Consider the following 26,525-nt stretch of genomic DNA (forward strand, 5'->3'; position numbering starts at 1 on the left):
ATTTTTCAATATAACCATTTCACACTGTTATTCCTATTAAGCTTATTTGAGGTCAACTATCAGTTGTTTTGTAAATGAAGATATACCTCTCTAAGAAAGAATAGTTTTTTAATTAGTTAAAGTAACATCTCAGTTTTGATAACGCATCATTATAGTTTCAGTTGGAAACACAAAGCATCTACTGAGAATTGATCTGTTTTCCAAGGAATGGCACTTGTTTTTCAATTATTTAAAGATTGTTGAAAACTTTTCAATATTCTGGGTTCAAATCTTGATACTATAATCTCTCTGAATATTGGGTGATTCATCTTTAAAATAGGGGAAATATCACTTAACATAGTTGTTATAAGGAAAATTGTCATTTATTAAGGAAATGTGAACAATTAGTAAAATTGACATAAAGGGCTTTATGGACATCTTTGAGGAATTTTCATTGAAAAGATAATCAAACTATTTGTAGAAATATTCTCCCTCTGTAGCTCCAGAAATAATTTAAGTAACTAAGGAAAGATGGGAAGGACTTCATCTGGGGCCTAAATTCCTCTTGTATCCCATTACCCATCTGACCAATCCCTGGGAAAAAAACAATATTAATGAACCTTTAATAACACCCTTCCCCTGGGCTCACTTTCCCAGCTCTCATTGGTCTGGCAAGTTGATGTCTGAGAAAGGAGTATGTTAATTTTTCCTCTCAAAGTTCTAGGAGTTGGGGTCTCTAGTACTGATGCTCATGAATAGCATGTCCCCCAAAATCAATAAGCCAATTGATACCAATTATTTTTATAAAAGGGATATTTGCTAAGAAGGTATAGGAAGGACAGATATTTGAAAATATCTCCCATACTGAAAGTACATACTCTCTCTGCACACATTTAAACCTCTACCACAGAGATTATGAGGGCATGTATTAGGTGTTAGGGAACGTATGGGACCAAAGGGTACCTTAAGACATCTGGTTCTAGGAATTCTTTTCTTCCCTTCCAGAATCTTGGCTTCACAGGGAGATGGTGTTAATGGACAAGTCTTTCCCTTGCTGGCTCTTTGCAGGATATGGTATCCCAACTGATGGGTAGTTCCCTTCTGGGTTGGATCAAGAAGAATGACTTTACTAGCCCCACTGCTGTGCTACTATTGCTGCTGCTGCTGCTGTTGCTACCACCTTCAGTTGAGTCACTTAAAATCCAGAAAGAATAAACACAAAAGAAAGGGACCACATTGGCATGAGTTAGGAAAGGGATAGGAAGCAACCCATTCTTCCCACTTTTCTGTCCCCTCTCCCCAAACTCAAAACAATTCTTTCTTGAAAGCTTATAGAGGAAATAAGTGAGAGAAAGTCAGGTTGAATCTGTTGTATTCAGTCAGTTCTAGCTTAGCTTCTCCTGGGTCTTCAATCCTCCTGATTCCAAAGAGGGCCAACCAGAAAATTCCTAATTACCACATAGCACTAGCCCTCCAGTCACTCAAGGCCAGGAGTAGGATAACCAAGACTTCGCACATGGTTGGATTGGAAATTGGCCAGGAAATATTGCCACATGCTCTGTATAACCCACCAGGAAGGAAAAATATGAGCTTTCTCTACAGCAGGTATTCTTAATCTGTGGTCTATGAACTTTTCCCCCATAATATTTAAATAACTGTATTTCAGAATAATTGCTTTCCTTTGTGATGTTGTTTTTTATTCTATGAATTTTAAAACATTATTATGAGATGAGATTCATAGATTTCACCAAACTGCCAAAAGGGTCCAGGATCTAGAAAAAGAGTTCCCTCTCTAAGGACTTGGCTCTCTTGATTAGTCATCCTCCCCATCCCCTGCCCTACTCCACCACCCATCTTCCCTACCTAATTATACTTCTAACTAGAAGGAAAGATTTGAGGGGGAAAAATCCTTTTGACTCAACATATCATTTGTCCTGAGTTTAGAAACTGCTATCTTAATGCTGTAAGGTTATTTGGAAAAAAAGCATCAATCAGCAAATATTTATTAAATACCTGCTGCTATATGACCAGCACTATTAAATGCTAGAGATACCAAAAAGGCAAAAGACAGTTCCTTTCCTCAATTAGTGATGACATGCAAGGAAATTTTTGCAAACAAGCTAAATACATGATAAATTGGAATTAATTAAATGAGGGAAAGCACTAAAATTAAGAGGACTGAAGAGATTTTAGTTAGGATTTAAAGGAAGACAAGGAAATCAGTAGGTTAAGGAGGGAGAGCAGTATGGGAGACAACCAGAGAAAATGATGATAAGGCAATATTTATGCAACATTTGTTGGTAATAAAGTGCTTTTCACTTCTGTTATTTCTTTGGAGTTATACAATTCACCCTGGGATTTAAGGAGTAAAAGCATTGTTAGTCCCATTTTACAGACAGGAAAGCTGAGGCTCAGGGGAAGTGATGCACCCTGGATCACCTAGATACATCATTAGTAATTGACTAAGACCACCCCCAGATCTGTTGCTCCCAAGTCTAGCATTCTTTCCAATATTCATATTGCTGGCAAGATCTAGTTCTTTAGAGGTAACATTAAGTACCTCTGGTAGAATTTAAAGAGCTCTTTAATCCATCTGCCTAAATCAACAAATATGGAGCCTTTTCTCAGAGCTAAGTGTGTAAAGCAGCTCCTAGAGAGGAAACAGAGAGGAAAAGCAGAAAAAATCTTAGATTTTCAGAATTCCAATTATAAAATATCAGAGCTAGAAGGGGACTTTGAAACCTTCAAGGCCAATCTCCTCATTCTGCAGATAAGGAAACTGCTAATTAGAGAGTCACACAGTAAATGAACAGAACAAGTACCTGGGACCTTTGATTCCCTTGCTCTGTATCCCTGGCTTTGACACTTACTACCTAGGTAGCCTGAAGCAAATCCCTTCATGGGACCTCAATTTTCTCATCTGTAAAATGGGAGAATGTTAAGATTAGATTACCTCTGAAGACCAGTCTGACTCTAAATTTGAAATCCTGTTAAATAACTTTTCTAGGTTAATGTAAATAGTAAATATCTAAGATGGGATTTGTCTATGATGAAGTCAAGGGATCTTTCCAATTACATCCACTAAATGTCCTTACTGATTAATTATTTTGTTTTTTTCCCAAGCTTTTTTGGGGGCTCTGTGTCTTATTTCCCTGTCCTATTCCCCTACCTACCCAAAGCCTAGTGGTTTCCCACCATCAGAGCCCCTAATGACTTCCTAAACAGTCTTTGTATCAAAAACCTGTCATAGTGGATGTAATACTTATTTAAAGTCAAAAAACAAAGATTCAGATCCCCTATTGTGAAACAATGAGCAAATCACTTAACTTCTTTAAGTTGAAGTTTCTAAATCATAAAATAGGGATAATAATACCCATGGTACTTATTTCACAGGGTTATTGAGGAGACTCAAATAAGATAATATGGAATATTCTAAAAGCCTTAAATATGGTTTTAAATTATTTAAGTTTTAATAGCTTAAAACTTCCCTAAGACTTTTGGAATACCATGTATTTAGTAAGTCAATTATTATTGATGTAAGCCACCTTTGATTATGCTCACAGAGAGTAGAGAAATTTACTACAAGTTATCAGGGAATAGAGACACTTGGGGGTGAGGATCAATGTGGTCTACAGGCAGCTAACCAGATTCCCAGATTTAAAAATTTGTTCCTTCTGTATGTGGCCAAAGTCATAACATTATTTTTATTATTGTCTTTGTCTATTTTTAAAAAATATTTATTTAGTATTTTATTTTCTTCAACAACACAGATAAATAATTTTTAACATTATTTTAAATTTGCATTTCAAATTTTCTCTCTTCAATTACTTCAGTGTTGAAAAGAGCCAAGCCCATCACAGTTGATTATTACATAATCTTGTCATTAATGTGCACAATATTCTTTTGTTTCTACTCACTTCATTTAATATCAATTCATTTAAATCTTTCCAGGATTTTCTAAAATCAGCCTGCTCATCATTTTTTTATAGAACAAAAATATTTCATTCATTTACCATAACTTATTTAGCCATTCCTCAACTAATGGCCATACACTCAGTTTCCAGTTCCTTGACACTATGAAAAGGGTTGTTCAAACATGGTTTTTTTTTTTTTGCACATGTGAGTTCTTTTCCCTTTTTCTATTTTTCTAGTCAGTTGTTTTTCCAATAAGATTTTTTCACATTTTCTTCTTACATTTTTTTTTTAATTTTGTTTTATTGTTTCTTGATGTTTCACAGAGTCATTAACTTTTACTTGCCCAATTCTAATTTTGAAGGAATGGTTTTCTTCAGTGAGCTTTTATACCTCCTTTCCCAATTTGGCCAATTCTGCTTCTTAAATTCTCTTCCATGAACTTTTCTACATCTTTTTCCATTTGGCCAATTCTACTTTTTCATTAGATTTTTGTGCTTCTTTTATCATCGAGCCTGTTTTGTACCTCCTTTACCTAGCTGTCAATTATTTTTCATGATTTTCTTGCATCACTCTCATTTTTCTTCCTCCCCTCATTTTTCCTGTAACTTTCTTATTTAATGTTTAAAATCTTTTTTGAGCTTTCCCATGGCATGCGACCAATTTACATTTTTCTTTGAGTCTTTAAATGCAGCAGTTTTGATTTGATTTTGTTGTGATCTTTTGAATTTGTCACCATAGTAACTTCATGTGACCATGAGTCACCATAGTAACTTTCTAGGGTCAGAAATTTTTTGTTTGTTCATTTTTTTTTTCAAATTATTCCTTGACTTTTAAGTTTATATTAGAGCTGGGCTCTGCTCCCAATATAGAGTGAACATTGTCAAGCTTTGGGTTTTTTATTCAGTTGTTTTTACAGTGAATTCTGGGGACCTGTCAGGTTTTAGTTCTTCCAAGGTGTTATAATCTAAAAGAGAAATGTTTACTATTCTCCTGGCCTGTGCTTTAATCTGTAAGTGACCATAAACATTTTTTCTGCCCTACAACTGTGACTAGGGCTTTCACTCCTCTGGGGCCAGAAGCTCAGATGTGCTTGTGTTCCTCTGGAACTGTAACCCAGATAGGAGTATGAACAATGCAACAGAATCCTGCACCTTCTACTAGCAAAGAGATCCTTGAATTCTCCTTCTTACTGGTTATCTGATCCCCTAACTGTCTGTGGGTTAAGTGCTCTGGAAGCAGCCATAGGCACTACTTATTCAATTATCCTGGTTTGCTGGGGCTTAACTTGCACTGGTATAGCCTGCACTTCACTCTCACTCTGATGTGATAGACCTTTCCTGCCAACCTTCTAAATTGTTTTGAATTAGGAAATTGTTTCATCCCATATTTTTGTGGGTCTTTCTGTACTAGAATTTATTTTGAGGCATTATTTAAAGTTATTTAGAGATGAATTTGGGAGAGCTCAGGTAAGTCCATTGCCTTTTTTCCAACATCTTGGCTCCACTCTCTATTGTATCTTTCTTTGTATTTATCTCACACTAAGCACAGCACACTGCCAATAGTAAGTTCTTAATAAATGCAGACTCAACATATATTAAATGCTTCAAAAGGTTTGTAAACTTTATTGGAATGTCTAACTTTTTTTTCCCCTTTTTTATTTATTTAATATTTCTCCCAGTTATATTCAAAATAATTTTTTACACTGGTTTATAAAATTTTTGAGTTCCAGGTTCTCTTTCTTATCCCCACTCACAATTAAGAAATCACATGTGAAGTTATACAAAACATTTCCATAAAAATCAAATTATGAAAGAAAACATAGATTACCACTCAAATAAAACCCTCAAGAAAAATTAAGTTAAATGGAAAGGGAGGGAGAGAGAGAGAGAGAGACAGAGAGAGACAGAGAGAGAGAGACACACACACACACACACACACAGAGAGAGAGAGAGAGAGAGAGAGAGAGAGAGAATGAGAATAATTCAGTCTGTATTCAAATACTATCAGTTCCTTCTATAGGCATGGATAGGACTTTTCATCATAATTCCTTCTCTGAAGGTTGAAGGTTCTCATGGTTGATTGTACTACTGAGAATAGCAAAATCATTTACAGTGGGTCATCTCCCAACATTGCTATTATATACAAAGAACAATAATAGTCCATTACAAACACATACCACAGTTTATTGAGCCATTCCCCAGCTGATAAACATTCCCTTAATTTTCAAATTTTTAACATGATAAGAGAGCTGCTATGAATATTATTTGTAGATATAGGTCATTTTCCTTTTTTTTCCCCCTGAATCTATTTTGTTATTCATATCTAGTAGTGGTGTTGTTAGGTCAAAAAATATGCATAAATTTATAACTCTTTTAGGACAGATCATATATTTGGATCATTTATCAATTGGGAGATGCCTGTTATTTTTTATAAATTTGATTCAGTTCCTACTATATTTGAGAAATGAGGCCTTATCAGAGAAATTTGCTTTTTTTTTTTTTTACAGTTAGTATTGCTAACTGTATTTTCTCCCATTTATTCTTTCTCTCCTTTTATCCTGTCCATCTCAAAAGGGTTTTGGTATTGACCACTCCTTCCCCCAATATGCTCTCTCTTTATCTCCCTCCCCCATTTCCCATATCCCATTCTCATTCTATTTTCCTGCAGGATAAGATAGATTTCTATACCTTTATTGAGTATGTATGTTATTTCCTTTTGGGGCCAATTCTGATAAGAGTAAGGTTCATTCATTCTCCCTCTCCTTCTCCTCTTCCTCTTCATTGTAAAAGCTTTTTCTTGCCTCTTTTTTTATGGTAAAGAATTTTTACCATTCCACTTGTCCCTTTGCCTTTCTCTCAGAACATTTCTTTCTCATCCCTTAATTTCAGAATGTCCAACTCTTAAACTAATTGGGGTCCCGCAGGTCAGCAGTTTTCAGAGACAGAGTTTTCAGATCATGATTCTTTTGATTTAAATTGGAGCCAAAAGTCCGGGTTCTGGATTCTGATTTTGCTACTTAGTACTTACACGACTTTGAATAAGTGACTTAAATCTTCAGAGTCCCAAAATCCTTTGCTATTGTTATGCCATAGTTCTCTTTAACTGTTCTGACTTGGTTTCCCCTGAACTAGTTTCCTTTGTCTCAGTTTCCTTAGCTGTTCTGTTAAATCCCCTTAGTCGTAAAAACCCACTCTAGTCCATTAAGACTGGGGACCATTTACTCTAAGGTTATATATTGCTAGCAAGATAAACAAGAGAGCAGAACTCCTGACCCTCCCCTGTCCTCAAGAATTTATAATACCCCTCTAAAATATTCCAAGATACCTCACTGACATCTTTATCTCTGGGTATTCAGACATCCTGTCTCTGGGCTTTTAGGAGTTATGGTCTCCCCCCAACCTGACAGAAGCCTTCCCGCTTTTTTGGGGGGGGGGAGGTCTTTGTCTCTAGGGTTATTTAAAGGAAGAGGCCGCTCTTATTCGGGGCTGCTTCATTCTTTGAGATGACAGCCCTGGGACCAACATGGATTCCTTGGTCCCAGTATATCTTTATCTCTATCTGACTGGATAATTTGAGACGAGAGTCCTGTCCAGTCAATTATACTCTCCAATTAATAAACTATTGAAAACTCTCTAATCTCTCTCCTGCCTCAGTTTCTCTGGCATTACACTATAAAAAGAGTATCTCTACATAATCACTAAAGATCCAACCAGTTCTAAATCTGAATCTGTGATCTTACTTTCTGCCCCTTCCTCCCTAGTCCTGGCAATATTTTGACTTCATTTTAGTAATCAAATGTTTGGTCCATTACCTATCCCAACATGAATACTTAAAAAATGATTGTTGATTGACTGATTGTAGGTCTCTTTTTACATCAGTGACTAAGTTTACCCTCCTCTTGCCATTTCTAATGAAAATTACACATAACACTTTGTACTTTTCAAATTGTCTTATTTTTAACTTTTTAACCATCTTGGCAAGTTGTATTTGACCTTTTTGTATCTCATTTCTAATGATCCCTCATTTGCATAGATACTGGATTATTTTGCCATTTCCTTTTCCAGCTCCTTTTACAGATGAGGAAACTAAGGCAAACAAGGGTAAATGACTTTTCCAGGGACAGCTAGGAAGTGTGCTAGGTTGGATTTGAATTCAGAAAAATGGTCCTGGTGCTTTCTCTACTTTGACACGATTATTAGGTCCCTTTTAGAGATAAAGTTAGGATAATAATAGCAGCAGTCATACTACTAGTAATAATAACTCATATCCTGTCCCTGAAACTATGGTACAGTAAAAAGTAAAGGAAATGTTAAGATGGAATTAAATCTGAGCTATTAGATTCTCTATTTTAAATATGAAGACACAGGTACAGAATATATGAATGTCTTGGCCAAACTCACAGTTAAGTACTGGACCAAGAACTTGATCTCAAGTCTTCTGACTCCCCATCTATTATTCTTTTTAATTACAAATATTATCTCATTTTATCCTCATAATAACCGTATTATTTTTCTATTTTACAGAGGGGGAACTGGAGAAACAGGGAGGTTAAGTGACTTACACAGAATAATACAGCTAGTACCTGTCTGACTTTGGATTTGAATTCAAGTCTTCTTGTCCTTAGGTCTAGCCTTTATCTACTGCACTATGGAGGGGCAGCAAGCACAAATAAAGCACTTCCTTTTCTATAGGAGGACTTTCTCCCTCCACATGTTAATGTCTTCTTCCTCTAATTCTATCTTCTGTCTACTATGTATCTTTTTTGTGCATATATATATATATATATATATTTCATATATATATGTTGTCTCCTCCATATAAGGTCTTTGAAGAGAATAAGTGTTTTTACTTTTCCCTGTAACCCCTAGCACTTAGCACATAGCATCAAATAGCTTTAATAGCAATAAAAATTGCTTTTTAAAATTATTTTTAAAGTTGTTAATAAATGTTTGTTGATTTTTCATTGATTAATTATATAGCAACTACTATATAGTAGAATAAACTTGAGTTTCAATCCCTTCCTTGATGCCTACAGGTTATCTGATTGTAACCAAGTCACTTTTCCTCATTAGTAAAATGGGAATAAAAGGCCTTAGCACCTATTCCACAGGATTGTTGTGAGGATCAAGTGAAATAATATATGGAAAGGGTTATCAGACATTTAATTTCTCTCTGAATGTTAGGAGGAAGAGAGCATACTATATGTAAATTGTAAATATAAACTGGAAAGGGACATTAGAAATCATTCAGATAGTCGGTCTCAAATCCTATTTTTCTGATTATATATTCAAGACTCTTTTTCCTGCTGTGAGGCAAAGTGTTGTATAGAGGAAAGCAGACTGATCATGGAATCTGAGAATCTCCTACCTTGACTAGGTAGCAAAGTCAAGATTTGAATCCAAGTCCAGAAGAGCTCATTCCAATTTGACCCACTACCTAAGGAGCTTTTTAGTCTTCAACCATCATGTTTGTTTCCATTACAGGACCAGACACCTTCTGTGGACATTGAAAACCAGTTTACCCATGCCTATTTCCTGTGATGGACGAATCTGACATTAATGTGAGGTAAGATGAATTGCTGCTGTATCCTAAGTCTACATTTCCCAACCAAGATCTTACTGCAGCATTGTAAAACACCTTAAGTTGCTATTGGGAAGTATACTGTTCTCTGCAGCCTAAGTGTCGCAGCTCTTAATTACTCAAGAGTATGAGGGGTGGGGAGGAGGAGCCAGGAGGAGGTAGGGAAAGTGTAGGGGGAGGTGATGATGGGAGGAGGAAGGAAGAGTAGGGGGGAAAAGAAAGAGGAAAAAGAAGCAGGAGGCTTCAGTTATTTATCTTTGTAAATTTTAAGATGTTAGCTCTTTTGGTGGTAAAAGTTTTGCTGAAGAAAAACCAGGAAAATGATATATACAATGACAACTATGTAAATGGAACAAGCAAAACAGGAAACTGGATGCTCTGTAATCATAATGACTAATCTTGACATTAAGAAGAGTTCACAAAATATATCTCTCTCATTCCTTTTCAGGGGTGGAGTGGCTATGATATAGAATATTAAAGATAATATTAGATATCTGTTGACGATTTGCTTGTCTTTGCCAGACTGTCTTATTTTTTTTTCATTTGAAGAATGGATTGATGGATATGGAGGGTTGAGGGAGATATTCAGAAATGAATCCAGTGTATTAAAAGTATCAATTTTGTTTAATGAGTTACTGATTAATGAATCATTTTCGCTGCAAAGCCCTTCAGAATCAATTGAAGTGATTATAAACCTTTATCTTAATTTATGATATACCCATCCAGGAGTTGGTTGACCGTCTAATATTTCTTTAAATGTTTGTTGTTTCCAAAGGCAATACATCCTTAAAAATCTTGGGCATCAGTGCCCTAAGAACTTTGTAGACTGTCTCCATACTTTAGGTCGAAACACCCTTCATAACAAATTCCAGACATACTCACTCACTTCTTAAAGAGGGTTGTATTGTTTCATAGAAGAGGAATTGTCAGTAAATGAGTTACAGATATGCCTGGATGGGCTTTGGGAAATAATTGAAGTTGCAATTTTGTAGCTGTAAACACTCAGGACCTAAAACTAAAGGGATTAAAGCTGCTCTATTTTGCTTTCCTTTACTTTCTCAATTAGAGGAAGTTGGTAACACAATAGCCACAATAGGAAAACCTGAGTTAAAATGTAGTCTTGGACATTTACTAGCTGTCTGACTGGACAGGTTATTTAATCTCTATATGCCTCAGTTTCCTCAAGTGTAAAGTAGGAATAATAATAATAAAAAGGATTATTGTGAGGATAAATGACATTCATTTTTGTAAAAAAAAAAAAAAAATAGCATGGTGCCTAGAACATAGTAAATACCACATAAATGCTTATTTCTTTATTCCCTCACTTCAAGATGAAATTGTGACAAAAAATGGGGGAAGGAAGAGAGATGATATGGTTTTCTATAGTTTGGTTTTATACTTTTTGATTATAGAAGCATTTGCCTTCATTGGTGCTTAATTACCTTGAATAGGTCGGGTATTCCAGGCAGGTGACTATTCATAAATGGATTTAACTGTGATTTATAAGTTTCAGAACTTTTCCAATGTGATCTCTTAAGGTCTCTTCTAAGTTGTAATGTTTCAAAATTTTATGACCATACTCTCTCAAAGTCTTCTAACTGACTCCACCTACATATATTCATGTCTATCTAACATCATTCCTCATTACAAGAGTGAGTTATTGTCATTCAACAGCATTCTCTTAAAATCTCCTAAAGTATAACAAAGCTGCTTTCAGACATTGCTCACAACCTACTGGAAGATATTAAAAAAATTCCAAAGCACCTTCTCATAAATTTATTTTCTATCATTTAAAAAACCCATCTTTTTCATCCTGAACTTTAATATAAAGAGAGATCATTTCTATACACATAATAGAATGTAAGAAGCAGATTCTAATTAAACCATCTTTCTCCATTCCATACTGCTTAATTTTTTTTGAAAAAGCATATAATAAATTCTGCTTTTTATTTTCACAACTGTTCTGTTTGTATGTGCTTTCTTCTGAGCTTTCTTTTTTTCTGGGCATTTAAAAAGTTTTCAGTGATCTTATTTTAGTTGGTATCAGTCTTGCTAATCCTTTTCCCAACTTCCCTCTATGAAATTAAAAACTAAGATAAAGAAAATAATAGTCCTGTAACAAATAAGCATAGTTAATTAAGCAAAACAAATCTATACACTGCTCATGTCTAAAAATATGTTTCTGTACCTTGTTTGAAAGTAGGTAATGTGCTTCATTACACAACTTCTGGAAACTTGATTGGTCACATCATGGTAATCAGTATTTTAAGTCTTTCAGAACAGTTTTTCTTTGTAATGTTACTGTCCTTCTATAAATGTTTTCTTAGATCTTATTGTTTTACTCTGCTTTACACTACCTAGGATTCTCTAAAATTGTCTTTTTTGTCATTTCTTAAAGAATAACTATTCCTTACAGAATAATTCTTACTCTTAACAAATAATAATATTCCATTACATTCCTATACCACAAGGTGTTCTTCCACTTCCCAAAACATGTTAGTTCTTTTCTTTTCTCTTCTCCTTTTCCTCATTCCCCATTGGAATGAGGACCTTTGTTTTACTTATGGCTATTCCTGGGTATTATTCTCCTTCTAATGTACCCTTCTATTCCCATTTGAGTTTGTTCTATTATTGTACCAAATTGTATATTTATTTTCAACCTTCCTTTGTCAATTTAATGTGAGCAATGCTCATCTGATGTCCATTCTTCCCACCCCATCCTCCATATTTGTATATTTTTTCAGATCCCAACAATGAGAAATAGCAAATACCATCCATTTCTTGCATCTTTCTATAGTACTGTGTTCCTTTTTTCTCCTTCATCTTTTCCTTCTCAAATTTTCAAATAGAATTTAATCCAGGCTAAAGATTTTTTCCATTGTATCACTGCCTTCTAAAGTATGTTATGTGTTAATAATCACAATACATATAAATAAATAATATTTTAAAGTTTACAAAACACTCTCCTCACCTTACCTTGTGATAAAGGGAAGAAATGAATTATAAGCCTCATTTTACATGTGAGGACACAGATATAAAGACTGAGGAGTGTGTTTCCAGTTATACAGCAAGCTTCAGAGAGAGGATTCAAATTCAGATATCTGGACTCCCATATCCTCTATATGTATGATGCTACCTCTTACAAGCCAGTGGCCAGGCTCAGACTGGAACCAGACTCTCAGAAACTGAGACAGGAATGAGAAGCTGAGAGCTAGAGCAGATATTTCAAATTAGTGTTTCTTATGGTAATTAGAAGGTTTATTACCAGGGATGCCATATCTATCGAAATAACTATCTGAAGCAGTCTGCTTCCCTGAGGCTTTGCCCTTTTGTGTTGGTGGTGTTTGTTTTGTGATTCCATGTTACATTGAAATGTTAGTGTGATCACAGAATAAATTGTACCATTTCCTGACTCCATTTCATTTTCAAGGCTACGGAATTAATATATAAATATAATCAATTTTTTTAATTCACTATCACATAGAAATTTGTTTACAATTTGATTTGTTCAACAAGATGAATATCAGTGGAGAAGGAAATCATTATCTGGTCTACTTGTACCCCAAATTTCTTTGGGACTGAAAGTTTTGATATCTAGACAATGGGTATGTGCATGTCTGAGAAAACTAAAGAAAATTAATGCAAATTTTGCTCAGGAAAAAGAAAAAATTTAATGGGAACTATTAGCACAGTCAGGGGAAATGATTAACACTCTAATGAAGATATTACCAAGGTCATGGACTTTAAGAGGAAACTCAATAACAAATATATATCTCTATGAACAATGACTCCCATGAAACAAAAGTTGAATTCTTAATTATAATCCTAAAAATATGACACATTATTCCTGGAAAGAGGATTGCAGAGTAATAATATATGCTATTTAATTAATAGTGTTTACCTGGACATAAGGTCACATGAAATTTCCAACTCCTAATTGAGAGAGAAAGGAGTGGGAGAGATAGACACAGACACAGACACAAACATAGAGAGACAGAGATAGGGACAGAGACAGAGAAACATGGAGAGACAGAGCAGGAAGCCAAAGATTTCTGATTACACTTCCATGTTCCCAAACTGCTGCCTTCTATCAATTTCTACCACAGCAATCGCGAGAAACACTCTAAATTTCCCAATGATCCATCTTTCTGAAAAAGCAAGGGCTAGTTCAGAGCAGCTCCCAAAGCTTGCTACACATCTTTTTCATGTCTGTCTATTAAGGAATATGTAGAGAAATATTTTTAAAGGAATACAGAGAGAATATTTAAAGCACGGTCAAAGGTAGAAACTCTAGCTGACCTGCATAAAGTTCTACATATATTTTTTTCAACAAAATAAGGTCAAATATTACTTGCCATATGCCTTCTTGTTAGAACTAGAGGATGTTTCTCAACTCCTCCTCTAACCATTCTAAGGTTTTTCAGCACAGAAATCAATTAACAATTAAAAAGATCTTGTCCTATTAATAAAAAAAAATTGTTCCCTCTTGATTCAGTTCTTATGATTTGTTATAGACCAGATTTTTGAATCAGAAGAAACCTACAATATTATATTATATTACTTTTATCATCATATTATATTGTCATGTTATATTTTATTTTATCATATTATACTATATATTGCATTTTTATAGATTTTTATAAAACAGACCTGTAATGTTGTCTATTTTTCCATATATGTGACCTGCTTGAGGACTATTACTATAATAGAGAGAGCTAGGTAGTACAGAGTTTTGAGTCCCAGGTCCAGGAGATTGTGTGTTTCCTCATTGGCTATAGTGAACCACTGAAGACTTGTGAGTAGAGGAATGTCTTGATCATTGCTTAGTTCCATCTCTATACATAAAAAAAGATTATTTTAATAGTAGTGGGAAGGATGGATTGCAGGGGGAAGAGAGTGGAGGTGGGAAGACTTGTTAGGAGGCTTAATTGCAAAGGTCCAGGTGGGCGGTAATGAGAGCCTATTAGGGTGGGAGCAGGAGGAATAGCAAAAGGAGAATCATAGAAACCTGATTTAGAGCATAAAGGGACTTTTAAAAATCATCTGGTTTTCTTCCTTTGTTTTGAAAGGGAAGAAACTGAGGTCCAGGATTTTTTTATTTCACCCAGGTAAAGGAGTAGAACAGGAATTCAAACCTGGGACTTTGATTCCAAATCCAATACTTTTTCTGCTACATCTTCTCTAATTTATGCTGAAGTGTTGGGGTTTATCAATTCAGCTTCCACAACATTTGTTCATTTCCTCCTTTCTCCGCACTCCCACAACCTTTATCTTTATTCAGACTTTTGTCACTCTTTACCTGGACTATTGAAGTAGCATCCAAATAGTTTCCTTTCCTCTACTCTCTTCCCTCTTCAACCTGTCCTTCACATAGCTACCAACATTAGCATTCATATATCATCGATCTGATCAAGCCTCTTCCCTACTCAAAAATCATTAGGGGTTCCTTACTACCTCCATGATGAAATACAAATTTCTCAACCCTCTATAATCTAGTCTCCACTTATCTTTACAGTTTTATTTAATAATAACATTATATTGTGCTTCAAGATTTGCAAAGTACTTTACAAATATTTTGTGTTGTTTATGACAACCCTGGAAGGTAGGGGCTATTATTGTCTCCATTTAAAAATAAGTATATTTATTTTTATCTAAGTATACTTAGAGGGTAAGTGACTTGCCTAGGTTCATATAAATACAGAGTATCTAAGGTTGGATTTGAACTCAGGTTTTCTTGACTCCCAGGTCCAGTACCCCACCTACTATACTACCTAACTGTATCTGTTACTCTCCTCCTTCTCCGTTAATTGAACTGTTGTATATTGTGTTGGGTCATTTTTCAATCCTGTCTGACTTTCCATGATCCCATTTGGAGTTTTCTCAGCAAAGATACTGAAGTATTTTGCCATTTCTTTCTATGGTTCATTTTACAGGTAAGGGAACTAAAGCAAATAGGGTTATGTGACTTGCCCAGGTTCACACAGCTAGTAAGTGTTTGAGGACAGATTTGAACTCTATCCATTGGGTTACCTAGCTGGCCCAAGGTGGACAAGAGAGAGTTAGCATGAAAAGAAGAGAGACTGTTTCAGGGTTATGAGGACAAGTAGAAGGGGTGAAAGTGATGGTGGAGAATAAAGAGTGTGCCCACTCCTTGGTCTGTCCCTGTGAGGAAGGTGGTATAAAAGATGGGAAAACTACCTTGAAGAGGATATCCAGGAAGATATTACTTCAAAGAAAATTGAGGTTTCAGACAACCCTAGCAGATGAAAGAAATCTGAGAGAAATTGATCTAGGATTATAGATTTAGAGCTAAAAGGAAAATTGACTTATCTAGATCTATCTCCTCTTTTTATAGATTAGGAAACTGAGGTCCATAGGATAGGGGAGAAATTATTTGCTTACCATGACATATGGAATAAGTGACTAAAGTTGGGATGTCTATACAAGGGTAGCCAGTTTGGTCCAGCCCAGAATCCCTCTTTTCCTGAAAATCAGTCTCACAAATCTGAAAACACTAGGGTTCATGGAGGGAAAATTGTGGGAATGTTTATAAAGGCAAAATTTAAACTCAGGTCCTCCTGACTCCAAAGCCAGTGCTCTATCCACTGTGCCACCAAACTGCCCACTGATCTGTTTGCTATTCTCTATTTGTGATTTCCCATGTTTTGTTCCCATTGCATTTTTATTCATGATTTTTTTTGTTTGAAATATGCACCCTTCTCACCTCCATGTCATAGAATCCCTGACTTCCCTTTGTTCAGATGACTTTTCCCACAAGAGCATTTCCCTAATTTCGGTAAGAGTTACTGTTCCGTCCCTCTTATTATTATTTTATTTTTCTGTATATACTATTCACTTATTTGTGTATGTGATATATCTCCTAGAAAAAATACATGTTTCTGGAGGCAGGAGCTGTTTTATATTTTGACTTTATATCCTCAATGACTAGCATATAGGTGTTTCCTTTAATAAATGTTTGTTGAATTAAAATAAAAGTCAGCCTAGGAATGTCTTTGTTCTTTTAAAAGGGTGCTAACTAATCCAACTGAATTTCTAATTAATGGATGTCAGGAAATATGTCAAATAAAGAATATGTGAGTAATTTTTTAAGGATGTGAAAGAACTCTCTAGTGCCCTTTAATTCATACTTAAAAGGGACTATCTTCTCTTATTCATACTTAAAGTCATCTATCCCTGGTCTTTCTTCAGCCCCTTTTATCCCAAGAAATCTAAGTGATTCATTTAGTGAAAGTCTGCTTTTATGTCAAAAAAAATAAAGTTCAGCACCTTAGTGCAACCTATAGCTTTGGAAAAGTTGCTGACACTTCATCTAGATGTTGTCTGCAAGTATCCTTCTCTGATGCCTAAGATTATAATGAGTGCAGCTTTTAAAATTTGGATTACATATTTGTTGATAATCCAAGATGTATAAGAAAAGATTTTCTTAGAATCATCCATTTTAAAATGGGATAGAAGTCATGGAATCAAGAGGATTTGTTTAGGTAATTGGATAGGAGAGGTGAGGGACAGGGAAGATTCAACGATTATAGAATCATAAATCTAAAGTTAGAAGTACCATGAGAAGAGAGGAAAAGAAAAGTAAGGAGAGTAGAGTGGAGAAGAGATGAGAGGACAAGAATGAGAGGGGAGGATACTTCTAGTTTATGGTCACTGTCATCCACAAATCTGCACATCCATAAGTCCTACAGGATTATAAGATTTAGGACTGGAAAGGAGCTCAGAAATTATATGATACTAAAATCATAGATTAGGAACTGAAAAGGATCTCAGAAGTCGTCTTGCCTAATGCTTTCTTTTACAATTAAGAAATCTAAGGCTCAGTGAGGTTAAGAAACTCACCCAAAATTGTATAAGTAAAGTTAAGTAAACTTTGAAGGCAAAATTTGAATCTGGATCCTCTGATTAAGTTTAGTGTTAATTTGAAGTGAGCTGATGTATGGTGATAATGAAGAAAATAATAATGAAACCAGAAGAATGGTTAAGAAACTATAGGAGGAAAGATAATAATCTCATCACTCAGACGTAGTAAACTTGAGGTACTAATGGGACAATCAAGGGCAGGTGCTCTAATAGCCATTAAAAAGCAGATATGGAACTTAGAGGAGAAGTCAGGACAACACTTTTAGATTTGGAAGACAGCTGTGTAGTGATATAGATAGACATAGGAAAGTCAAGAAGCATATGTTAAGGACCTACTACTTACTATTTGCCAGACACTAGGTTAAATCCTGGGAATATATAGAAAGGCAAAAACCAGTTTCTGTTCTCAAGGATCCTATAATCTGAGGTTAGGGGACACAACATGCCAACAATTGCATAAAAGATATAAACAAGAAAAATTGGATATCATCAATAGATGGAAGGCATTTGCATTAAAGGAGTTTGAGAAACTCTTCTTGCAAAAGGTAGGATTTTAGCTGGAAATTAAAGGGAACTAAGGGGCAGATTAGTGGTTCAGTAGTTAAAGCACCAGTCACAGAGTTAAGAAAATTCCTCTTGCTGAATTCAAATCCAGTCTCTGACGCTCACTAGCTGTGTGACTCTGAGCAAGTCACTTACCCCTGTTTGCCTAAATTTTCTCATCTGTAAAATGATCTGGAGAAGGAAATGACAAAGTATTTTAGTATTTCTGCCAAGAAAACTCCAAATCATGAAGAGTCAGACAAAACTGGAAAAAAATGTTTCAAGGAAGCCAAGAGGTAAAAATGAGAGTGTATTCTTGGTGTGGGAGACAGCCAATGAAATTAGCTTGAGTTGGGAAATGGAGCATGTTGTTCCAGGAGTAAGAGGCTGATGCTGTTGGATCACAGAGTATGTCAAGGAAGGGGGGAGAGAAGGCATAAAATTGAAAATGTAGGAGGAGAACAAGTTATGAAGAGCTTTGAATGCCAAAAAAAATTATATTTGATCCTAAAGGTTCTAGAGAACCATTGAAGTTTGTTGACTAGAGAAATGATATGGAAAATCCAACTGACAATTTGGGTGAAAGATAAATTGGAGTGAGGTGAGCCTTGAGAAAGAGAAAACAATCATAAGCCTAAAGGAAAGAATACTAGAAAAAACAAGTGTAGATTCAAAGGAGAAGCAAACTAAAGATAGATCCTCCAGGAGGACACATTGAAAGGCTAGGGAGAAAGTAAAGAATCAGGGGAAGAAAAGAATAATTAGAGTGATAAAATGAGATGATGTCTCTGAAGTTCAAGAAAGAGAAAAGATATCTGGTTGGAGGGAATATCAAAAATGCCAAAAGATGCAAAGAGACTATTAAGTTGAATGGATTTAATTAGAATGCAAGCTCCTTGAGGATAGAAACTTTTATTTACAGTATTTTATTTATATCCTTAGTACCCATAATAGTGCGGTATAGATACTGAATAAATGCTTGTCAATTATATTATTATAGATCTTGGAGAAGGAAATTCTAGTTGAAATGGCAGCAATAGAAAGAACCAGAGTACAAGGAGTTGAAGGAAGAGAATACATTGAGGAATTGAAGACATCGATTATTAGTAATTCTTTCAAGAAATTTAGTAAGAAGAGGAAAAAAGAAATGCTTCACTCTCTGAATAAACTAGAAGAATCAAGGGAAAGTAATTTGAAGGACTAAATTGACCTAAGCATTTTGTAGATAGATGGGAAGGAATCAGTGGGGAGGAAGAAACTGAACATCTATGAAAGTGAGAAATGATAAAATAAAAGATTTTGAGCTGAAAGGGATCTCAAAGACCATCTAGTCCGAGTCCAACTCCATTATTTTACAAATGGGGAAAATGACAAATGACTTATCCAAAGTAACACCTTAGGAATCACCTACAATGGAATTTGCAACTCATGGATAATTGCTGGAAAATACTGGAGGAGACAGGAGGGGAAAGGATCAATGAAACAGAAAAGAGATATAGAAGGAAGAAGAAAGCAACTTTGTTTTGTGACAGGATTAAATGCTTATTAATTATTTCAATGCACAAAAGAGTTTCTGGAAGAGCATTGTTTGATTTTAGAGGATGCCCAGAACCAGCTTCAATTCTCCAAGGTGGCTGTCTCTTTTTTCCTTCTATTTCTCTGTGTGTATCTTCTCTGTCCTTCTTTTGGCTTTGATCTTCTAGTTCTGGTCCTCAGCCAGCACTCATCACACATCTGATGTTTCCCTTCTCCAGCCCCTCTCTCAGAAACTCACAGATGACATTGTTCCTTACTCAGACCAGAACACAATTGGAAGTGATTGCCAAGTGCCTTCAATTTTATTGCCACAATTGCTTTTATACTCATGCCTTTTTCTCTACTCTTACAGATACCAGTCTCATCTAGGATGTCATCACATTTTACCTTGATTGTTACAATATCCTCTTATCCAGTCTCCTAGATAAATGTCCTTTCCATCCTCTCACATCCAATCCATCTTATACAGACTGGTAGATTTCTTTTCTTTCATGGTTTCTTATTGCTTAAGCAAGAGTGGAACACGTCCAGTCTGCAAGGGATATAAGGCCCATAAAATCATTTAGTCTAGCTTTGCTAAAGCAACCACAGGTGATAATGAGCTGAAAGCTAGGTACAACAATCCTCCACTGCTTGAGTTTTTAAGTTAGTCATTTTGTATGAGCCACAAATGTTATAAATATACAAATTGGCCTTTAGTAGAAAAAGATTCCTCACTCCTGGTCTATAGGAAGAAGTTCAGACTCCAGCCTGGTTTTTAAGGCTTTCTTTCAGTCTTCAATCTACCTTTTTAGCCTGGAAATATAACACTATTCTTCATGTACTGTATTCTCCAGTCAAATAGGATTCCTTACCAGATATCCAACACAGGGGAAAAGTATTGAATTTGGAGTCAGAAAAATGTACGTCAACTACTGATTCAGTTACATACTACCTGTGTGATCCTGGACAAGTCACTTATGTTCTTAGCCCTTAGTTTGTTTACGTTTATGTGGTGTTGCATTAGAGGATCTTTCAGTTGCCTTGCAACTTTCAATCTATGGATCCTATGATCTCTGTATATATCTTATGATTTCTTGACTCTTTACCTTGGTTTCCATTATTTTTCTTGCTTAGAATGTCTCCTTCCTCCTCCCCTCAGCATACACATACTTCATATCTCATATTAGAAGCGATTTTCCTTCCTTAGGACTTAGAATAGTCCATTCTACCAAAATCCAATATTTGTACCTATCTTTGGCATTTTTACCTCTCACCACCTACTATAATGAGAGAACACTAGATTTGTAATCCATTTAATTACTTTCTAGTTTTATAACTGTTACTTTCTAGTATTATAACTGAGCAAATCACTTGACCTCAATTTTTCAGACCTTTTCTATGAAATTATCTTCTATAAGATTCCTTCCAGCTCTAAATCTGTGATCAACTTATTATATTTAATTTTGTTGTATAGTTTTTTGATGTGTGTTGTTTTTTGCTTGTTTTTCCCTTATGTGCTATATCAAACTGTGAGCTCCATAAAGGCAGATACATGATATTGTGGATAGAATGTTAATCCTGAAATTAGAAAGACAAATTTGGACCCAGACACTGACTATCTGAATAACTCTGGGCAAGTCATTTGGTCTTTGCCTCATCTGAGGTCTTCACTGAGAAGCAGTTGTCTTATCTCTCTCCCTTTCTCTCTGCTTCCAATTTATCTCATTCCCAGTCCGCAACACCTGTGTCAGTAAAGGCTGCTTTGCAACTCCTTCAGATGTTATGATCCACAGCTGTGGAGGCTCTCAGAGAATTGACCTATCCCTTCACTTAGGCACGGTCCTTAACTATCCCCAAATGAGTACAATATTTTATATGATACTACAACCCTAAATGCTACCAAACTTTGACTTCTCAATATTCTAATTCCAGTGCTACTGAATTCCTGACTGTCTTATCAAAATCCATTCCCTTTCCTGCCACCACTTACCATCATTCTCTCATCCCCATCCACCTCAACCTTCTTCTCCCATGTCCTAATCCATCTTTGCCTAACTCTTCCATTGTGCTCTATTCTATTCTTAACAAATATTCTACTCTTAACAAAATTTTCTTCATATTATATCTCTTCTTTCTCTGAATTTTCCATTTTCTGGCACTCAGAGTCCTGGTTCTACTCAGAAGATACTGAGCTTTTTTTTTTTTTACAAGTTGTGTCTTCTCTCATACTCTTCTGACCTGCTAATTTAGAAAGTTCACGTATTTCTGGCTTTATATTACTATTCCCAAACTTTCTGGTTGTTACAATCATTCAGCAACTTCTTTTGCTTGGAGATTAAATTTAATCGGACATGGCATCCTCTTCAGAGCACTAATACCCAGGTTATTATATCTCCTTTTTCAAGGTTAACATATGATTCATCCCAGCTGTCATAATAGGGGACTTTGTCATTTGTGTTACTGCTCCATCAGACACTAACCTCTTTCAACTCATTTCTCCTTCCCTAATACTCGCACCTTTTCTGGAATTCCCTACTTCCTTTAAGAGTATCACCATTCTCCCTAGCTCTCTAGTTTCACAATTACAGAATTATTTTCCACTTTTCATCCTATCTGACATAAATTTCTACTACAATATAGTCTTGTGTAGGGACATCTAACTCTTAATCTTACTATCTTCCACAAGTATTCCATTTTCATTATCAATAACTCTGAGTTCATTTGTCAGACTGTCACTTTCTATCATTCTATCTCTCCTTATGCCTCAATCCTCCTAAATCTTTATTCTTCATCCTCATTGTAACATCCAATCCTTTTACCTCTCAGTACTTCCCCCAGACCTACTTTGCTACTCTTTCTTTCCTTCACAATCTTGACCCAACACAATATTATATTCTCTTCTTCTCTCAAATCATTCCCCTTGACTTTCTCTGTTCATGCCTATGATACTCCCACCATCTGCCTCCTCCCCTCCTACACACAAGCTGCTGAGTATGGTTGGAGGAAATCATGCAACCATCTGATGGAGATGTTACAGATATATGTTATATAATTTATCTGGGTTCTCATTGTGCTGTGTCAATTCTTTTCCTCTTTTGTTAATGATTATCACTTGCCTATATCCTATTGTAAATCTTCTCTCTTCATATCTTGTATATCATCCCTCCTTAACCTATATATGGCCTTATACTTTGCTAAGATGATAGAGATTATCTGTGGTGAGCTCCTTCTTCTCCCATACACCACATCTTAAAATCCCTTGGCATCATCCCTTGTTCTAGTCGCTGATAAAGGAGTGTGCCTTTCCTTTTGTAAACCTAACCTCTTTTCCTATACCCTTCATTCTGTTCCTTTCCTTTCTCCTGAAAGATTACTCCCATGAGCAAATACCCCTTCCCTCATATTATTAAGTAATTAATTAACCCATACAAAATGGTTTTTTTATGCTCTACTGCCTACAACCACATCTACATCTCACCCATCCTCAAAAAAAAAAAAAAACCCTCATTGGCTCTACTATCCTCTCAAACTATTTATTTCTTTTATCTCTTCTTCCTTTCACAGCTACACTCCCAGAAAAAGCTGCCTACATTCTTTTCCTTCATGTTCCCTCCTCTTAATCTCTTTCCAAACTATTGCAGCCTAACTTCAGACTTCATCATTTAACAAAAACTATTCTATTAAAAGGGAAAAATCATCTATATATTTGCTAAACTGATGGCTCTTTTCAATACTCATTCTTCTTAATCTCTTTGCAATATCTGACACCATAAATAGACTTTCCTCTGGAATGGTTTTTTCCTACTCTGAGAATTTGCAACACTGTCCATCCTTGGCTCTCTTCCTATCAATCTAACTGGTCATTTTCAATCTCTTTTCCCAGATTATCTTTCATATCCTGAAATTCAAGGTTCTGTACTAAGTCCTCTTTCCTTCTCTCTATATATCCTGCTCTCTTAGTGAACTCATCAGTTCCCAAAGGTTTTGTTACCTCCTTACAGATGAATCTATGATCTATATATTTAGCCAGATATCCTGAAACTCAGTCATACATTACCAACTGCTTAGTAGACATTTCAAATATTGTCATCTTTTCCCTAAAGCACATATCTCTTCTGGAATTCCCTACTTCCTTTAAGAGTATCACCATTCTCTATAGCTTCCCAAGTTCACAACTACAGAATCATTTTCCACTTTTTACTGTACTTCACCCCACATATCAGTCACCAGATCTTATTGATGACTAACTAGCATTCTTGCTTCTTGCTCTTCATGCATACTATTCTGTCTCCAGATACCATTCCATCTTTGAACAAATGGTCCCTCATTTTGAATGCACTTCTTCCATCCTCATTTTGAAATTCCTAGATCCCTAATCAATTGGAAAAATATCAAGTGCTCATGGGTAGGCTGAGCAAATATTATAAAAATGACAATACTACCAAAATTAATCTATTTATTTAATGCTATACCAATCAAACTCCAAAAATTCTTTTATAGATCTAGAAAAAATAATAACAAAATTAATCTGGAAGAACAAAAGGTCAAGAATTTCAAGGGAATTAATGGAAAAAATGAAAATGAAGGTGACCTAGCTATACCAGATCTAAAACTATATTATAAAGCAGCAGTCATCAAAACCATTTGGTACTAGATAAGAAGTAGAGTAGTCGATCCGTGGAATAGGCTAAGTTCACAGGACAAAATAGTCAATGACTATAACAATCTAGTGTTTGACAAACCCCAAAATCCTACCTTTGGAAGAACTCACTATTTGACAATAGCTGCTGGGAAAATTGGAAAGTAGTATGGCAGAAACTAGGCATTGATCCACACCCAACACCATATACCAAGATAAGGTTGAAATGAGTTCATGATTTAGCTATAAAGAGTGATATTATAAGCAAATTAGAAGAACAAAGGATAGTTTGCCTCTCAGATCTGTGGAGAAGGAAGGAATTTGTGGCCAAAGAAGAACTGAAGTTCATTGTTGAACACAAAAATAGATAATTTTGATTATATTAAGTCAAAAAGTTTTTGTACAAACAAAATTATGCAGACAAGATAAGAAGGAAAGCAATAAACTGGAAAAACATTTTTACATTCAAGAGTTCTGATAAAGGCTTCATTTCTAAACTATATAGAGCATTGGCTCAAATTTATAGGGATTCAAGTCAATGGTCAAAGGATATGAACAATTTTCAGATGAAGACATTAAAACCATTTTAAGTTATATGAAAAGATGTTCTAAATCACTATTAATCAAAAAATTGCAAATTAAAACAACTCTGAAATACTACTACATACATCTCAAATTGGGTAAGATGACAGGGAAAAGATAATAATGTTGAATTGATATGGGAAAACTGGGACACTAATACATTGTTGGTGGAGTTGTGAACTGATCCAACCATTCTGGAGAGCAATTTGGAACTATGCCTTTGATCCAGCAGTGTTTCTACTAGGCCTATATCCTAAAGAAATCATAAAAGAGGGAAAGGGACCCACAAGTGCAAAAATGTTTGTGGCAATCCTTTTTATAGTGGCAAGAAAATGGAAGCTGAGTAGATGCCCATTAGTTGGAGAATGGCTGAATAAGTATATGAATGGTATGGAATATTATTGTTCTGTAAAAAAATGAACAGCAGGATGATTTCAGAGAGGTCTGGAGGGACTTAACATGAATTGATGTTAAGTGAAATGAGCAGAACTAGGAGATCATTGTACATGGCAACAAGAAAATTGTATAAATATGTGTGCATATATTGGATTTAACATGTTTTTTTAACCATGTTTAACATATATTGGATTACTTGCCCTCTAGGGGAGGGGATAAGGAGAAGGGGGAGAAAATTGGAACACAAGATTTTGCAAGGGTTAATGTTGAAAAATTATCCATGCATATGTTCTGAAAATAAAAAGCTTTAATTAAAAAAAGAAATTCCTAGATCCCTTAAAGCTTAGCTCAAATACCACTACCTTTTCTGATTGTCTCAGCTCTTGGTGTCTTTTTTTTGTATATATTGTGTACATTTTCGTGGATATAGTTTCTCTTCCAATATAATAAAAGTTCTTTGAGGATAAGGATTGTTTCATTTTTGTCTTTGTTTTTCCATTGTCTAATATGGTGTCTGGAAAATAGCTGATGCTTAAATGTTTGTTTAATTAGTTAATTAATTAATTGACTAAGTCTTCTTTCTACTCCATATGGAAAGTGTCATTTTTGATGGTTTGTTTCTATATTTGTGAAAAAAAAAAGTCTGGACTAGATTGTTCTTAAGTTCCCTTCCAGCTCTAATAATTCTAGGAATCTAGATTTTGTCAACGTGCTGGTCATCTGGTTAGGCCTGCTTGAACACAGCATTTTATATCTGTCCTGTATTTAGCACATTATAGATTATAGTATTAAGTTGTATACAAATTTACTGTCCCATAAGCAAATGATAAACCACTCCAATATCTTTGCCAAGAAAACTCCAAATGGGGTCTCAAGGTTAGACACAGTTGAAACAATTGATCAGTCACAACAAATTAAAGCTCCATGAGGGTAGTCTATAACTTATTTATCTTTCTATCACCCTCAAGGATTAACATAGTGCATTCTCCATAATGCTTCTTAATAAACATTTTGTGTTCTAGGGTCTTTTCCAATACCAACATCATTTTATGTTTTAAGTTCCAACTCTGATATTCTGTGTTCTAAGTGTTCTTCCAATTCTCAGTCTATGCTACTTTCCAAATCTTTGTCATTCCTGTCTTTGATATCTCAATCCTTCCTCTTTTTTTCTCTTTCTGAAATTAAAGACATCTTTCTTCTTTCTTTCCTTCTCTTACTTTCTCCCCCCAAGAAGACTATAGTATGAATTTATACTTTTATAGTGTAGATTTTATAGTACAGATTTAGATTTTTTTTTAAGCTGGCCCCTTTAACTCTGCTTCAGTATGCCTTGTGAGCCTTGTAACATTGGGATAGAGAAGTATTTTATGGGAAACCTTTTTCTAGAGCTGTTTTAAGTTTAGGAGAAAGTCGGTGGGCACAGAGACAAAAGGTTATTTTTATGTTGCTTTAGAAATGTAAATGAGAGTAAGGTTTAGATCCCACTATCTGA

The 26,525-nt window shown here is 35.2% G+C and overlaps 1 protein-coding gene and 1 long non-coding RNA gene across 2 annotated transcripts in view; one reads left to right on the forward strand and one right to left on the reverse strand.

The window, feature by feature from the left end:
• Window positions 1–948: 948 nt before the first annotated feature.
• LOC116421679 overlaps window positions 949–26,525 on the reverse strand; it is a 35,797-nt gene continuing 10,220 nt past the window's right edge. Inside the window, exon 3 of the long non-coding RNA XR_004232170.1 lies at window positions 949–1,173. This is a non-coding gene — a long non-coding RNA (uncharacterized LOC116421679). The remainder of the gene's footprint in view (window positions 1,174–26,525) is intronic.
• HTR4 (5-hydroxytryptamine receptor 4) overlaps window positions 9,229–26,525 on the forward strand; it is a 59,497-nt gene continuing 42,200 nt past the window's right edge. The window contains exon 1 of the mRNA XM_031953700.1: window positions 9,229–9,459. Coding sequence (XP_031809560.1) covers window positions 9,434–9,459 — 26 coding nt within the window. The 5' untranslated portion in view covers window positions 9,229–9,433. The remainder of the gene's footprint in view (window positions 9,460–26,525) is intronic.

The sequence above is a fragment of the Sarcophilus harrisii genome, chromosome 2 (genome assembly GCF_902635505.1).
Source record: "Sarcophilus harrisii chromosome 2, mSarHar1.11, whole genome shotgun sequence".
Classification (NCBI taxonomy): domain Eukaryota; kingdom Metazoa; phylum Chordata; class Mammalia; order Dasyuromorphia; family Dasyuridae; genus Sarcophilus; species Sarcophilus harrisii.